This window comes from Leuresthes tenuis, unplaced genomic scaffold (genome assembly GCF_036924035.1).
Source record: "Leuresthes tenuis unplaced genomic scaffold, fLeuTen1.0.hap1 SCAF_15, whole genome shotgun sequence".
NCBI classification, from domain to species: Eukaryota; Metazoa; Chordata; class Actinopteri; order Atheriniformes; family Atherinopsidae; genus Leuresthes; species Leuresthes tenuis.
Window position 1 is genome coordinate 18,850,812 of NW_027325369.1, and position 16,974 is coordinate 18,867,785.

Consider the following 16,974-nt stretch of genomic DNA (forward strand, 5'->3'; position numbering starts at 1 on the left):
ATAAGAAAATTTAAAATAAGAAACTTTTTGGGTTATCCTTTAGAAAAAAAAGTAAGTAATAAACCCCTGTGGATGGAAAGTGTGCGAACCTGTTTTATAACTTTACCAACCGCAATAAACACCCACGCTGTACTATCATGGCTTGGGAATTTTCTTCTTCGTCTCTTCTCCAAATTGCAGACGTGAAGAGGAGGGTACGTGGTAGTGTGACAGTGTACGCTATTGGCGGGCGTGTTTGTGTGTCTGGGGGACCTGCTACTGGTTTCCCATTCACACACAAAACACACAGTCAGGCACGCTGGCTGCTCACAGTAAAAGCAGCAGGAGAATATAAGTCCTCTACCGCCTCTTAGAGACCCACAACTATCACAGACGAGAAGTCGACGCGATGTCAGGCACGAAATGCTACTGTTTAGTGTGAGAGGACAGCTGACAATAAGGAAAAAGCTGCGGAAAGAAGCGGGTGAACTGTAACAGCTGGAGGAATAGACCGAGGGAACTGTGGGCAGCACGTGGAAAAAGCTCGCATAAACACGTCGGTGAGTAACGCCAGGCGTTACTTTTGTTTGGAGAAAAATAACAAACTTTTGTTGTTTTTTTTCCCCAGTGCACAGCAAAAGAAATGGTTTAATCGCTGTTTTTGTGTCAACGTAGTGCGTCTCGCTTTATTGATGAGCGACTGGCTCAGACTGCGTCAACAACCTTTCTGCCACTTTGCGGTGGAGTCAGCGCTTGTGTGCACGCGCCTCTCGCTTGTTAACCGTTCACGTGGAGTTGTTTCAATAACCAAATTACTTTAAGTCGCGTTTTCATGATTTTTATGAGATAAACTTTTGCTAATCATCTCCGTGGGGCTCTTCGGAAGTATCCGGCGTTAGGAAACGCTTTGGTTTGGTCAAAATTCAGATAATTCGCCGTAATTGTGTCTCGAAAGTGGTCACTATCGTAATTAATCTAGTTAATGAAGGTGAACACCGTTTACTCATTTTTACAGTGATGTGATCAAATATGACGTCACGCGGTGTGTTTGTGTGTCGACAGTTAAACTTTGAATATGATTAATTGTTTTGGACAAACTTTAAATAGTTTATTATTGGAAGAAAAGACGTAGTTATGTGTATTATGAACTGTGAATTATATAAACAGGTAATTTGGATGTGCAAATAATCCGGTGAAATTCCTGTCATGTCAAAGTGAATCTGGGTGTTGTCCAGTCTGAGAATAGCTGAGTATTTTGACTGTAGGCTGCGCTTCTCTATCACCAGCCTGTTGCCCATCAAATGACAGTTATCTCAACCTATCACATTATATAACTGCATGTGTGATTAAATATACACTAAACGCCTCTCAACATTTAGTTTCTGCCTCAAATGTAAACGTTTTAGGCTCGTACTGATGAGCAATTGTGTGAGCTGTCTCCGCACCCGTTTTTTCTAAGTAGATATTGAAGTCAAATTAGGCATTTTAATCATTTATTTATTTATTTTGTCAAAGGAGCTTTGACAAGAATGCCCTCTTTTGGTAAGATCAGAATCAATCAGAATTGATTCTGTCCAAAAAATACCAGAACCGCATTTATTTGTGTTAGATGTGATTTTCCCAGAAGAGCAATTGCTACATTTCTCCTTCCCTGTATCTCTGTGACAAGTTGGCATGGGGATGACCGCTTAAGTCAGATTAGCTGTGAGGCTCCCCAATGGCTTTAAGTAACCCACTTACATTGAGATATTGCCTCTTCCTATGCAGGAGTACAGGGGTTAATTTGCTTTGGCAAGCCATGAAAGATCAGCTTATACATTTACCCATTCTTCAGTGTCCAGTTACAGTCAGCATAAAGTAAACTGTTGAGCCTGCTCCCTCCCTGCGTGTCCACAACCTCAGCTTGTTCTGTTGCTAGACAAAACACATCCTTTATTGCAGACATAAAGATATTTGTTTCTTCAAAGGGTCAGATGTTGGGGGGGGGGGGGGCAAAGAACAAAGGCGGCCTGTCTGTGTTCCTAACAAATTGATGCTAATACTTGGAGTCCCAGAGCAATCTAAATCTATGGGGCTGCAATCTCCTTCCCTGCATTACAGCCGTGATGGAGCTTTTTATGCTACAGCGTTATGTAACACCTCTGTTTGTCATATACTCGCTCACGACTGGTTAATCTGCTTCTGTTTGTGTGCGTTTCTACCTTGCAAATTTAGTTGATTATTGCTCCAAGCACATCATTCACGTGTACTATTTTCAGCCGCCGTACACTTTGCTTAATGCACATTTGCCTTTGTGTTGTTAAAGCCTCGTGCTGTGGCCTCAACGTATAACAGAATCATTGTGGTAATGATCCTGCCGTGTTTGAGACATCTGTTGGTAAGTGCGGCGCATTTGCTTCTCTGCTGTTTACTCAGTTCTCTTAAAATGTTTTATGGCTATAAGGTGCTGGCCCATAAAGAATGAGCTCATTTGGGGGCCTGGCGTGTCATTCATTGATTCACGGTTAGCCCATGCCTCCCTGGCATGCAGCTGAGTCACCCAGAAAAATGAATAGGTACCTCCATTTCTTTCCTTTTGAGAGAAAAGACCCCTTCCTCCTCAGCATGTTGCTATATTGGACAGCTATTCTTTACTATGATGTATAGTTTCTCTTATTCATGATATGAAAGAGACTTCGATGGGACATACATCATCTCTTCTCATGTTCTCCTTTACTTTTTGTCCCTTTGGTCCCACAGTATCTGTGTGGGGGGGGGGGCAAGAGAAATAAAATGCACTGCTCTCATGAAAGATGTCGCTTTACAATGCAAGATGAAAAAAGGAACAATAAAGTTCTGAAAATGATCCTGATGCAGAGAAACCGTCCTGATCTAATTGATGCATTTCCAGAAAAGTGTTCTTATACTCCCTCAAGAATGAAGTGGCTTATAAATTACAGGAGTCTCTCACAGAATGGCCAAGTTATGGCTGCTGTCATACACAGACACGCAGATATTATGCCCTGGGTGCATCTTCTGTGGTGGTACAGTGTAGAAAAATGACTTTATGACTTTCATGTTTTTGTCTTCTGAAGCACCAGCAAGTCGTTCCTTTTATGAACCGGAATGTGTAGCAGTATAACATGATAATCCACAGTGTTACTGGCCATTATCGACGGGTATTTGTTATGGAAACATTTCATTTTGAAATTTTTTTTCTTCTATAATTTCTCCTCTGTGGATTACAGCACTTAGTTTGGTTTATTTGCAGATCAGTGCTGTGCTGATGTAGCACGGAATTCTAATATATCCCAGCCTGGCACTTCAGAAACAGCAGGATAGATGGTGTAATCTCTCAATTATTTTATGAGAGGTAACACTCGCCATCTGTTCCGGGTGGTGATGCAGGATACTGCTTTCAAAGTGACACTGTTGAATGACATCATTCTGCAAAGATTTAGCCTCTGAAGATGGCTGCACCGTGGGAGTTTTTTTTCTTCTTCTTCTTTTCAAGGTCTACAGAGCCGCGGGTGAACATGAAAGACATGCATGGAAGCTGCAGGCGAGGCGAAGGCTTTTATTTCTTTCATACAACTTTGTAGGTGCAGTGTGGAACGAGGGAGTCTAGTTTGTTTATGAAAGCTTTTAAAGCTAATGAAATATGAGTAGGAGGAGTAGATATGAACCTCCTCAAGATGATTTATTATTTATCTTTCATGATTATTATGTTCTGCACTTTCCAATGAACCTGTTCTGTAAATCAAACTAATCTGAGTCGTGTTCAGTTTACAACCTGACTGTGAGGGACATATCTAACGTGGCTTTCCCTCTTTCTCTGCTGCTGGTTGACACAGATTCTCAGTACATGCTTACCAGGAAGAAAAAAAAAAGGTCCTTGTTGACACACACCGGTGCAGTGAATCTGAAAGTGTTTGCTGAACGTGCTTTTTTCAGGAATAACACTGAGACAGTTTCAAACAGTTTCAAATTCTTGAGGCTCGTGAATTATTACTATTTTTTATTTTTTTATACCCGTCTTCACCTACTTACTTCAGAACCAACATTCTTATATGATCTTGGTTAAACATTTACTTTTTTATAACTAATCCCTGCCTTTACCCTTATCTAAGGGGCCTTATACATCAAGTCAACAATCTGTTTGGCAAGTCTGGAGCGTTGGTGAATGTCGGTCCGTCTCATGTACTTTTGGCGTTGTCAGCCTTTTTCAGCCGATTCCACGTGTAGAATCTGAGTTGGGTCCGTTGGTGAGAGAGGCCCACTCTCGTTGGCTGTTCAGCGTTGGGAATACGTGCGCGAAAAGTGTGGTAGCCGTGACAACAGCAAGCAAACGCCTGCTTAAACATGTCACGCACAAGTGACCACTTCTCATTTCACATCCTCATTTCGCCATAACAAGTGATGCTTTGATAACAATACGTCATGATTCATGTCAGCATTTTGGTCTTTTTTTACTAAATTCTGTGCGGTCTTCTGGTTCCCCTTATTGTATAAAATACACATTACTGCCCTCTAGTGCATCAGAGAGCTCCGTTTCCTTTGTGCACACATAGATTGAACCTTGTCTGGAACCTTTATTGAGGATACTTTGCGAGTGCTCCACAAACCATCCACACTTTCCCTCTCTAGGGCCAAAACTGATTACTGCCTGAAGTTATGACAAAATCTATAACCTTGAAGTGTCAATTGTCACTTAGTCTGCCTCAAATCTTCGTATGTATGCGGTTGTTTTTTTCTTATGGACCTATTAAGTCTTTTCCACATGAGCTCCCACACTGGAGCAGCAGAGTAAAGGTATTCGGGAATAAAAGGATTACAGTAAAATAGATTCAATACCCATTTGCCAGGAGCTGGTTTGGCTTTTGTGTTTTACTAAAAGAAAATGAAATGCACACCTTCAGCTGAATATATCAGTGTCTGTTATCTGTTTCCCCTATTTCTGCCTCTGCTTGCGGGCCAGCTTGCTCTGACTTGTGAGCACAGACTGGAGAGAAGGACTGTGTTGAGGCTTAAAGAAGTGGCTGTGCAAGCTAACTCAAAGGCCCCACTTCAGCGAGGTCCCAGAAGAGCACTGACTGAACATATTTCACGTCAACACACTAAGCAAGAGGAGGGAGGGGGGGGGGGGGGGCGAGGGAATGCGCGGGAACCTGCACTGCTCCTTGGACTGCTTTGTGTTACACAGTCTCAGTTAATGAAGTGTTTTGAAAGGGGCTTCACGTGAAAATGGGGTGATAAGGAGCCGGTGGATGTATGCGCATTGCTTTTACTGCCACAGGAGTTCCATGGCTACATCTGTTCAGCCCTCCACTGTTAGCGTTGCATAAGACTGTCCAAAGTCGAACCATAAGCTGTACCCAGTTTCACTCCAGCCTCCCAATATCCCTGCTTCTTGTTTTCTTCCACTCGTCCCCATCTCCGTAACCCTCCCCCTCCGTTATGCTTCAGTGGGCCACCTGAGGTGGGATATGCGCTGGTGGAAGCTTGAGGGGAGATGTACCCAGTTTTCCCTCTTAGCTGCAGGACGGTGCAGAAGATTCTGCAGTTGAGGGCTTCCACAGAGAACAGCTTTGCAGTGCAGATTTGCTACTGAATTTCAGAAGTTTATATTGATTTCGTTGGATTTGTTTTAGTTGGTGTACCATGCGTATTTTCAATGACTCTCTCCACAAACTCTTGGCAGAGGATTTTGTTGTTTGTGAGGGCACGACTTGTTGAAAACGTAGAGCGGAAGATGGATGGATGGATGGATGAAAAGCTCTCATAGCCATTCATCTCTAATTGCTCATACTTGAAACATTAATGGGAAAACAAACTACCAAATGTTACTACTGATACTAACGATAAAGCTTACATTCTTTTATCGTATTAAATGTTTAGTCTCAGTAGACTCAGTAGATATTTTGGCTGAACTGTGTTTACAGTATTTAGATATTAAAGGGAAAAACCCTGAAAATGTGACGGTTTAATATTGATTATTTAATGAAACAACAAGCATCCACGCACCTGTAAAACCATCCGGCATTACTCTTATAAATGGCTGTAGCACTCATGCACTTAAACAAGAACAACAAAAGCTCCGTGGAAGTAGTACTTTCTTTAGGTTTATTTAATTGACTGCGTTATATTTTGACAATGCTGCGTTTTTCCAAAGTGTTTGTGCACCTAAGCGGTTTCAGTGATCCCTCTGGTGTGACGTAGTCCTCGTTTAACAATAACCGTCCGCCGCCAACGTCAGCCTGTAAGTCTTTGGTTTGGGAAGGTCAGAGTTGCAAATTCATGTAAATTTTTTTCTTCTTCTCCTGGAGGTTTTGGTTTTGCATCTGTCAATGAAAAGTAAAGAAATAAATAAACAGATGCTTCTCAATAGCTGCTGAGCACACGTTTTAAAGCTTGCTGTCCTGTGACATCAGCGGGGTGTTCGTTAGCATTTGTTTATTTGGAAGTCAGTTCGATGAAGACATTGTTCTGCCGTCTGCCCTGCTGTGCCTTGAAGTACAGTAATTCATGCAGGGGTTGACACTGATAGCTCGGTTCGTCAGCAGCAAGGTGGCTTGTGTGGTATGTGGTTGTGAACCTCTATCTGTCTCAAATGAATGTGTGTGGCTGAGACTGATTTGTTTCCGTAGGCCTCAGGAGAGCATTTGGGACTAAAATAACCCACCTCTTTATTACTATCTCCTGCTCCCAGACAGTTGGGCCAAGTAAGCCCAGCTTTCACTGACGCCATCAAACATTTCAGTTTCAAAAAGAACATTTGCTAAATAATATAGAGCTATAGAATGTGATGACTGGTTGTAAAATGGAGAAATGCTGCTGGGAGGCGCAGTGCGAACCATTTACTTTCAACTTGCTACACTGTGAGCAGGAGAAAATGTGAAAATTCAGAGGAGTTTTGCGAGTGTGTAGAGATGGATTGAACAGTTTCCAACTGTGTCATGTATGACCGATGGCGGGCTGATCACTCTCAGATGTCTGGGATTCCGTGCAGATCACGCTGGCGATATGATGGTACGTGTAATCTACGCACAGCAGCATAGATCGTTGTGACACAGCTAACAAGCTGTCGCGCCTCTCCTCGAGTTACCATAAACCATGCCACGTCTTCAGACTTTTTCATTAATTCATACACACAAATGCCAGCGTACCAGACCGGCCTCTCTCCACAACATGAAGTGCATTTCCTCTCCTTCAGCAGATTGATCCGGGAATTCCAGGATATCAATAACTCATCAGGGCAACGTTGTTGAAATGCAGTTTTAATCGTGCCAGCTGCAACCTGCGTTCCTGCTCTGAATAAAAAGCATCCCCGATTCACAGTATTAATGCTAAAAAAGAGGATATAATTGGCATCCTAGTGTCATATTTGAAACTGTTCCACATGTTTGTAATGGATGTTGCAGGAGGCTCTAAAACAAATCAAGAGACAGCACTGTTAATGGCCTCAGCCAGCACCACCGTGATTGCCCATATTTATTGATCTTCCTGCCACAGCTTGACAGTTCTAATTTCTACCGTCTGCTGCTGCAGTAATGCTCTCCTGAGTCACTGGTGTTGTTTATCACTTGAGGATCTTCAGAGAATTTCTTCAGTTTGGCGCAAACATTCACTTTGGATTCAAGCACGGCCTGATTAGGTGATGATGATCAAAGGCCAAGCTCACTGTGAGCTCTTTGGTGAATGCTGGATAGCAGGACGGCCTTGAGAGCGTTTCCTTTTGCTTTTTCAAGTTTCCTTGTGCGATGGAGGTCGGTCAAGGTCACATAATACATTTTTGGCCATAAATCAAGAATTCAGGCGCCAGTAACGACATTTCACACAAATTAGAATATGTAATGAAGTGATGACAGATATATTTATATCCAAACAGTTAAAGAGTCCAAACAAGACAGACGGGGATGTGAATGTTATATTTAGTGAATGATGGAGGCATTTAACTGTGAGGTGATCATTTCTTTATTTATTTAACCAGGAAATAAAACTCCTGATATTCAAAATCTATTTTCCAAGAGCGTCCTGGCCGAGATGGACTAGGGTCCGCAGTAATAAACACAACAATACAGAGAAACAAAATAAAATCCACAAAGAAAACTGTAAAAAAAAAAACAAGTTAGACTAACACAAGTTTAAGATAGCAAAACCTCGTCAAATTTTAGGTGTTACTTAATTTTTATTCCTCTCTCTCTTTACCCTGTTCCCCTTTTTAGTGAAGATTGGACCCGGTCACCAGAGCAGTTCGCCAGCTGTTCACTCCCGCCTCTATCAGCGATGAGTGTCAAGTCAGTCATCAGCAAGGAGATCTTCACACCTCACGATGAGAAGATGCTGGCTGCCGTGCAGGTGAGGAGGAGGACCAAGAAGAAGATCCCCTTCCTGGCCACTGGTGGTCAGGGAGATTACATGACCTTCATCTGCGTCTCAGGTAAGAAGAAATGGAGTCTTTCAAAACTTTGTTTCAATAGCTTTTAATTCTCTGACTAATGTTTATGCTGATGAAAGCTGTGCTAGATTAACTCACTGGGCCGCAGGTCGGCGCTTTTTGAATAGATTAGATTTAAGCTGAAGCTGAATAATTGTTTCTCTGGGAAGTGGGGTTTAGGTTACTTTTATTTATTCATTTTTTTTGCCGTTGGAACATGAGCCGATACGATGTTTTTTAATTGAATTAGCCATATTGTTCATGAGGAGAACAACTAAAGCCTATTAATTTTGGTGCCTGCAGGATTGCGTATGAAGCTCACTGACATCTTATTAGTCTTGCGGTTTTGATGTAGATTAAACTGCTCTGCGGCAGATTCCATGACCAAGGGTTTAGATTTAGTTAATGTTGAGGAGGAGGACTTTAGATACAGCCCCAAGTGTAGTAAGGCTATGCTTTTGCAGATTAAAAGATTCCCATTTTAGGTTACCTGGTGCTAGTCAAGCTACTCCACACTGAGTTTTCACAGGTAGAGACGCGTTAAAGCCAGTTGTGTCAAGCACAAGTCCCAAAGTAACACAGAGACATGTCATTTTTCCAAAGGACTCATGATGAGTCACGCCTCCTCTCATATGGAAACTGATTTCACTTGATATTCACTTCTCTAATGCCAGTCATGTTCCGTTCCCATCGGCAGCTTTTTGGTTTTTATCTTTAATGTGCGCTCAGTGTTTTTTGTGGAAGCCGCTTTTCCTGAATAGACGCTGCCGTACTGAAAGCATTGCTCTAACTAATCACGTGAGCGATCAGCTGTTTTTCCCCTTCTAAAGCCTAAACACAGCCAATACTTGTTGACTTGAAATAAGAATCGCCACATACCCATTTGTGGGGAAAAAGAAATGGAAAATAAAGAGATTTTTTTCTCCATTTCGCTCACATACAGTTATCACAGCTGGGTTTGTTTTTGGGCTCCTCTTCGAGGTGTGGTTAGGCAACCACTGCTTTTTTTTTATTACAGGGATGGATAGCGACGGACATACCATCACCTTCTCATATCATTTGGCTGCCTGGTTTGTTTGCTCCAAACCTATTAAGAGAAACTCGTCTGACACCAGCAATGTTATTTGTCAGCATTTCAAAAGTTCACTTCAAAGTTCACTCGACTATTTCATAAAAAACAGCTCATGTGTGAGCATTTAGGGCTCTGCTGATGTGTGTCTGAAAGACGCGTCAGTTGGGAGCCAATTTAACTGCCTCACAAGTTGCTATTAGTGGAGGATTTAGAGGTTTACTTCAGCCCAGCTGAATAGATGTGTTTTCTGCTTTGGTCTACAGAGGATGTACGCTGACTCTGAGGCTGCCTTTTATTTTTCAAAGCACAGACAGAACTAATTGCCCTGCATTTGCTGCTCTTAAGACATGAAAACCTCTCTTGAGCAAGTCATTTTTCTTAAAGAAGAAACATTGGGCTTTTTGTTATCATTTTGAGTGGATGCTACACAACGTTTTTCACACAAATCAGAAAACTTTTACAACCCTCATCACCAGTGCTACCACCATAGCACAAATATAACATGTCCTGCCTCAGTGTGACTGTAAGACTTTTGCTTTCTGTTAAACAATCTCCTGACACAGCTGATTCTGTGTAGGATCACACTGTTATGTTAAGTTCTCTCAGTATTGTGGCATGTTTTTCTGCCAGCCAAGCATTGTTCTGGGTTTTATGTGTGTGTGTGGGTGTGTGTGTGCTATATGATTGTGAAAGCGGCCAACACATGCTCAAAGGGCATTTGGCATACAGTGCGACTTGTGACTTTGGGAGCGAAACATGTGTGCATGTGACTATCTTTAACAGCACTGTGTATGTATGGAACAGTGGGGGATGGAAGTGAGGGGGCGGTCGCTGACTGTCTCAGGGTTACAGTAGCAGATAGTCGAGGCCTGAGGGCCATGCAGTGGCAGAGTTGAGTAATCTGTGGCATGTCACGGCTAAGGGAAGCCTACAGTGTGAGGAGCTGTATGGTAGAGACGGCCGCAGGCCTTCTTTTGTCAGAATAACACGTGGCTCCAGGAAAACGAGGCAACTTCAGCTGACGTGGCTAACTGTTGTTTGGCTTCACTGTAAAAAGCTTGGAAAAAATCCGTTTCTATGTTAGCGAAACAGATTCGCAGTTATCTCAAATTCCCTGGAATCATACTGATTTGATGCCTTTTGTCCACATGATCTAATTCAGCAGCGGTAAATGTCAGCGAGGGCCTGGATTTCGTGTGCCTTCAGTGACAACTCAGACCATTTCCATTTCAAAATGTGCGGTACAATGCAAGGCGAAACTAAACTTTTTCAAGATTATCTCGCAGATGATGCTGAATGGGAATTATCATCATGTCGTCAGAAGTCAGGTTGCATCATTTTCTTGCTGTCTCATCATTTCATTGCTAGCTCTTCATGAACACCAAAGAAGATGATACCTGCAAGCACATTTACTCGAAGTACATCATGACTGATTTGTCACAAGCCAGTGTGCATAAGCAGGACTAAAGCTAAACTGTGTGACCAGGCAGCTTCAATCCTTGTATTTATTTAGTATGAACCAATGGAAGCAAACATAGTTGCACATGAATTTGAAGGAGATATTTTTAAGGATTTTACTTGGGGGGCGTGTCCAAAATCTTTGACTCCCTCATATTTTAGCTTATTGTACCAAATTTAGTTAAAAACCAAACACTCTTCATGTTTATATAGAGATGTCCAAGATGTCTTTGATCTTAAACACACATACAACTGCCCAGAAACATGTGTTAACGCTTTAACAACAACATCAGGGGTCTCCATGACAAAGGAGTGTGCTGGAGCAATGCCAGAAGCTCAACACGGACCATGTTGGTGAGTGAGACTCCTCTTTGATCACGGGGCTTCACGTGGTGCTTTCATGGCTGGACCTTCGGGCTGAAACTCTGGACCGCCCACAGAATTTTTGGCAGGCGAGATTTGAGGCCAGTTGAATGAGATAAGGCACAGTGTAGCTCAATAACCTACCCGGTTTTCTTTAAAAAAAATTTCCCGTCCAAGAGGAATACGCATTTTTCCTCCTCCTCTGTCCCTTTTAACCCATTGAACGAAATATATTCTCTTTGTTTCTTCTTATTTTTGCTCCAACTTCAATGGGTCTGCAGTTTAGTGAAGGAAATAATAAACCATCTGTTTGATTCTGAATCATATCAGAGACTGTCATTTTTGCACATTTGGCTTTATTGATGCTCTATGTTAATGTCCTTGTGGGAAGCACACAGGCCTCCATAGCTGTGGATGTTCTGCGCATGGCATGTTTATGCAGGCATGTTGTTTTGTGGGTTGGTTTAACTGTTTATTTCTGTTTGTAGGCCATCTTATTCATGTGATGTCTGTGACTTTTCATGAGACTTTTCAACCCTTGAACTGGAGTTGGTGATTTATAACAACTGCACGTGTTACTGTCACCTCCATCTATCTTCCATCCACTTGTCAACACTGAGGCCTCTTTGTTTGCTTTCTGTCACATGCAACCAGTAGCACAGCGATATATCAGCTTTTTTTTTTTTCCCCAGCCCCCTAAGAATAAAAAACCCACAGCAAACACTTCATTTGTATACTTTCTACTTCACTCCGTTCATCACAAGAGTCTTCATCATCATTGATTAGCCAGTTAAGATGAGTGTGAAAAAAGTCTATTTTATTAAAGAGCTCAGACCAGTCACACAGGCAGATCATTAAAAACCTTAGCTACTCCATCCTAAAACTCACCAGTCCAGCATTTTGTACTCAGATACATGCATTTCAGTTTTTTCAGCATCACAATATCGATTCACATTTTTTTAAAGCTCGAAAAACTCTTTGATTTTTGGCAACTTTAAAGCAAACCAATCAAAACAGTGACCGTGACTTGTTAACACAGCTGGCGGTTTAAAAAAGAAAAGAAAAAAGAATACAATGATTAGTTTTGCTGCAGATTTATGTAAACAACAGAGATCGCTCGAATGCAACAACAAATTCGAATGAATATTGATTCAGGGCCATAAATGTGTAGCTGTGGACTTCTGCGGTCATTCATTATGTCTGAAGTGGAGATGAAAAGTCTGGCTCTGGCTGTTAACCTCAGCACTAAGCCATGTGCCGAACTTAACAAAATGTTCCAGTTTGTCCTGCATCGACCTGATGAGACTTTATAAGCATATCGCCGGCTTGTTAGCGAGGTTTTGCAAGGCGTGGGTGTTCTGTATTTTGTTGTGAAGATTGTTGGCCAGTGTAGCAGTTGTGACTGATGTTGGCCTCCTTGTATTTACAGAGAGCAGAGACATAACAGCCCACTCACACAGGACCAGATACATCAGCATGACTCTAAGGCTGTCTGTTCTTTTCTTGTGTGCATGCATTTCAATGTTCATGCCATCCATACCACAGCCTCTTTGTATAATAGTGTGCTTTGGCATTCTTCATCTAGAATAAGTGTTTTTTTTTCTCCCTCTACTGACGCAAATTATGTGGGAGGTTGACTACCCTCTTAGACATGGACTGCCGTCACCCCTTATAATTGCCTGCCTTGTAATGTCAACCTTCTCCTCATCCCATTGCTTCAAATATCCCCAGGATAAGAGGAAGTTATAAGAAAGGATCTAGAGCTCGAGTGATCTGAGCAGAGAAAATTAGGTTTGAGATGTAAAGGCCAAATAAGACAACGGATTAAAGAGATGGAATGTCCATCTCTCCGTATGTGCAAGTCTCCAAGTGTGAAAGAACAATGTTTTCAAGATGTGTTAAATGGCAGGAGTTAGTGCACATTTCTTTATTATTCAGCTTAAGCATCCCCACAAATAACATCATCTTTGTTGGGTAAGAAATAACAGAAATGATCAGGACTCCAACAGGTCTGACCTTGACATTTGATTACCTGCAGATGTTGTGTTTTTATCAAATATTATCGCATTCCAATAGCACTTCAGCCCCTTGTTATGGCTGCATCGCACTCCAACATTTTCTATTCTATTCGTTTGGGAACCACGTGTTCTCTTTTGTAGACCCTTCGCAAACCAAAAGATGCTTTTACCAAAGCAAACTTGTCGAGTTTTAAGATGGAAGGAAGATGTTTCTTAAAGACACGAACAAAACGCAGCCTGGCAGTTGCATGTGTGCTTGGTCTCTCAAACAGTTGGCACCCACAGCAGGTGGAGCTGATATATGAAAGGCTCCGGTGCTCTGCTAGGAGGCAGTGTTGTGTGCGGGGCTGTCCAACAAAGCCTTCTTCTGTAGAGACCATCCATGCCCAGGCTTTGAAGACGAAGTGTGGTATGTGAGTGTGTCTGTTGGGAAATCAGGGCATTCCAGTGGTTCCAGCGGCTGTCTTCACAGCACTGAAGCCAAGCTGTCTATCATCATTTTGCATCAGCTCGTCCTCCTGTCCATTGCTGCTGGACTCATCCTGCTTGACTTTCATATTACGAACGCTCCTTCTGTTCAACATCAGGATCTCCTCACAGTTCAGCCGCATGTGTGCTGTTCAGTTTCTGCTGCTTTTATCTCATGTAGGTGTGTCTCATCTTTCAGCAGACGCAGTCGGGTGCTTTCTTTCTAACACGAATGTGATGATTGCTGTAGGGGAGACGGTGCACTATTGTGGGTGTGGAAGACGCCTTCAGCTCTCGTGCTTCCCTCTTCAGCTGCTATTTGTGTAACTGCACACTTTTCCTTGGATTCCATGGGTTGGAATTCTGTGGTGTTCCTGTTAACACTGGAAGAAGAGATGACATTGGAAAATGGAAATGAATAAGTCTGAGTTATTCTTTGATTGTACCTTGCATACTTTCAGATTCTATTGGAAAGTTGTTTGTGGTTAAGCTTGGATCTGAATGCTTTGGATTCATTTGTGTAGAGATGAATTTCCTTTTCTTATACATACTTCTGAAATTAGGTAATCTTTTGCAGAATAATTAAATAAATAAGAAAAGTTCAGAATGTGTACGTCTTTCATTTTCTCTTCTTACACTGTTTTTATTGACGTAGACAGAGACTTCTTCTTGTTAAAGAACAGCCTGATCGCTCCAGAACTTGGTGTGGTTGCTCTTAACCTGAAACATTTGTGGCTATTGTGTCATGTTTTGACGGAAGTGTTTGGAGTGAAGAGGGTCCCCATCTGGTTTCTTTGCTTGGGTGTGTAATTGTTTCTGGAAGTAGTGCCGACACACAGAGAGCAGGAAATGGCCTGTGTAGATGAGGTATTGTGGCCATTGAGGAAGTAATTTTTTAGAGAAGGGGATCATATTACAGCGGTTTCTGATAGTTACTTCCACCATATGTATTGGCTCACTAACAAAGAAAAGATCTGGCCTGGGGAAAAGGATCTATATATGTGGTGTTCTCAGCTTTTGTTTCTTGCAAACAAAGCTTCCACATCCTTCCACTCATCTCTGCGGTGGGAAATGAAGGAAAAAAGGGAGGAAGAGAAGACAAAAGACAGAAGAACGGTGACACTGAAGTGAAGTGCGTAGCCTTATAAAAGTCAGGCATCCGTATAATTAGCTGATGCACAGTTCTTGTTAAACCCAAGAGTCTTCACAACTAAATGTTTAACAACCAACTTTAGTCAATCAAATTCAGTCATGGCTGTATTTATTTAGCTGTATTAAAGCTGTGTCTGCATGTACTGAAAGAAGTACTTGTGTCTTGGTCAAATAAAGTTTTTTTTTAGTATGCAGTTGTTGACATTGTGCGAAGACAAATGTTGGTATTGCATTACAATCCCACATGTAATAAGTCTTCCGATAGTTCAAGGAGTGCGAGATAACCAGCTGCTGCCAGTAGTAAATTAAATTTGTCTTGTGAAAATGCACTCCTCCTTCTTCTTGTTCTTCTTCTTCTTCTTATTGAGCTCTGTAGTTTTTGTTAAGAATAAGCAGAACACGCGGGAGATGAGGTATTGTTTTTGTCTTTAGCACCAGAGCATCATGGCTCCGTGCAGCAGATATGTCAGCCCATGGATTACCAAGAAACTGAAGAACAGAAATAACAGATGATATTAAACAGCAATTGAATTCCTTAAGTAAAATGTTCTGCTGCACGTGTTGAAAACCGATTGTGGGATAATTTATTAGAGAAAACACATTTGCAGTGTATATAAATAAAATGATAAAACTCATAAAAGCCTGTTCTGACATTTGATTTAGACCTTTTCTTCAGATTCTTTGTCCTGTCAGAGTGCTTCACCTGGTTTATTTATTTATTTTTTTTTTATATACTTGGGTTTGTGATGAAACCAGTGCAGTGTTCTTGTTTACTTGCTGTATGACTGGGAGGTGGCATGCACCTGCAGGATATTGCTTTGTATTTGTCTGTCTTTCCTTGCACTCATTTCCTGTGTGTGAGGTTTCTATGCAGTGGTCTGATTCCCCCAGCAGTAATTGAAAAAAAATTACATGGTATTAATGAAACGGTGGGCAAAATTCTTCAAATATTTAGTCTAAATTCTTGTTGGGCTTAGTCTCTCTTGAATCTTTTGAACATGGTTTGAGCGTGGCCTTTGTCCCAGTCTTTACAAAGCAACAAACTCGCATTAAATCTTTACAGACGGCTTCCTGTACCACATTTGGATTGTGTAGATACTTATGCTCTCTAGAAACAGGAACAGAAAAACACATGTTTTAACTTTTCTTACAGTCTCAACCATGTTGAAAAGTATAATCTCTCCTGTAACCTAGTATTTCTGCACGTGTGTACCCAAATGTATGTTACGGTATTCATAAGAACGGACCTTATTTATGGGTGTACCACGTATAAAAGCTGCTTATTACTTATTGAATCTAATAACTCTAGTTTTATTCATGTTTACCATGAGGTATTTCTATTTTTCCACAACTGTACAAGTTGCTCAGTTATAGAGTGGTAGCATGATTCATCACAGTCTCTGTGTACAGAGAGCTATTATATCCTCCTATTTCTAATGTAATTCTGGGGTTTCCCACCAAAACATTGATTTGCATGTAAGGTGTAGAGGACAGGAGAGCTCACTCATCCTCAGGGGACATTCCTGCAGTGAAGTCTAGTGTCGGTTGTTCCTCTCAGCTCTGCTGCTGTTTGTTAGATTACTTGCCAAAGTGTCTGCTGGCTGAACACTACACTCATTCAGGTCTCATGCCTCCAATACAGCTACATTCTCTGTCTGATTTTGGCTTTTGGGATACATATGAAAGGTATGGAGCTTTTTAAAGACAGATGACACAGATCCATGGGTATAGTGAGATATTTAGTAGGTTAATCTAAAAAGAGTCACTCCTCCTTCTTGTTTTATATTTTGCAATGATATGCATTCAAGTAAAAATAAATGACTGCAGTTTATCTAAAAGATAATATCTTAGTTTCTCTGATCTGTTAAAGATGGCCCTTAAGACTGCCTACAGCTCCCTTTCTTTTGCAGAAACCAAAAGCTTGAATTGTACCAATTTTCCACGAATAACCTTCAGTCTATGGATAAGTTTGGCTGAGATCCTCTGCCTTTTCCTGTAGGTGCAGCCAGTAAATCTGTGATGTCAAGAGGCCCGTTGTGACTCTCTTG

The 16,974-nt window shown here is 41.6% G+C and overlaps 1 protein-coding gene across 2 annotated transcripts in view; it reads left to right on the forward strand.

Moving 5' to 3' along the window:
* Positions 1 to 257: 257 nt before the first annotated feature.
* The window catches only part of stxbp6 (syntaxin binding protein 6 (amisyn)), a 50,206-nt gene continuing 33,489 nt past the window's right edge, over positions 258 to 16,974 (forward strand). Inside the window, exons 1-2 of one of the 2 annotated variants that reach the window (XM_072365230.1) lie at positions 258 to 539; positions 8,184 to 8,398. In XM_072365230.1, coding sequence (XP_072221331.1) covers positions 8,245 to 8,398 — 154 coding nt within the window. In that variant the 5' untranslated portion in view covers positions 258 to 539; positions 8,184 to 8,244. The remainder of the gene's footprint in view (positions 540 to 8,183; positions 8,399 to 16,974) is intronic. The other variant, XM_072365231.1, reaches the window with a different exon arrangement.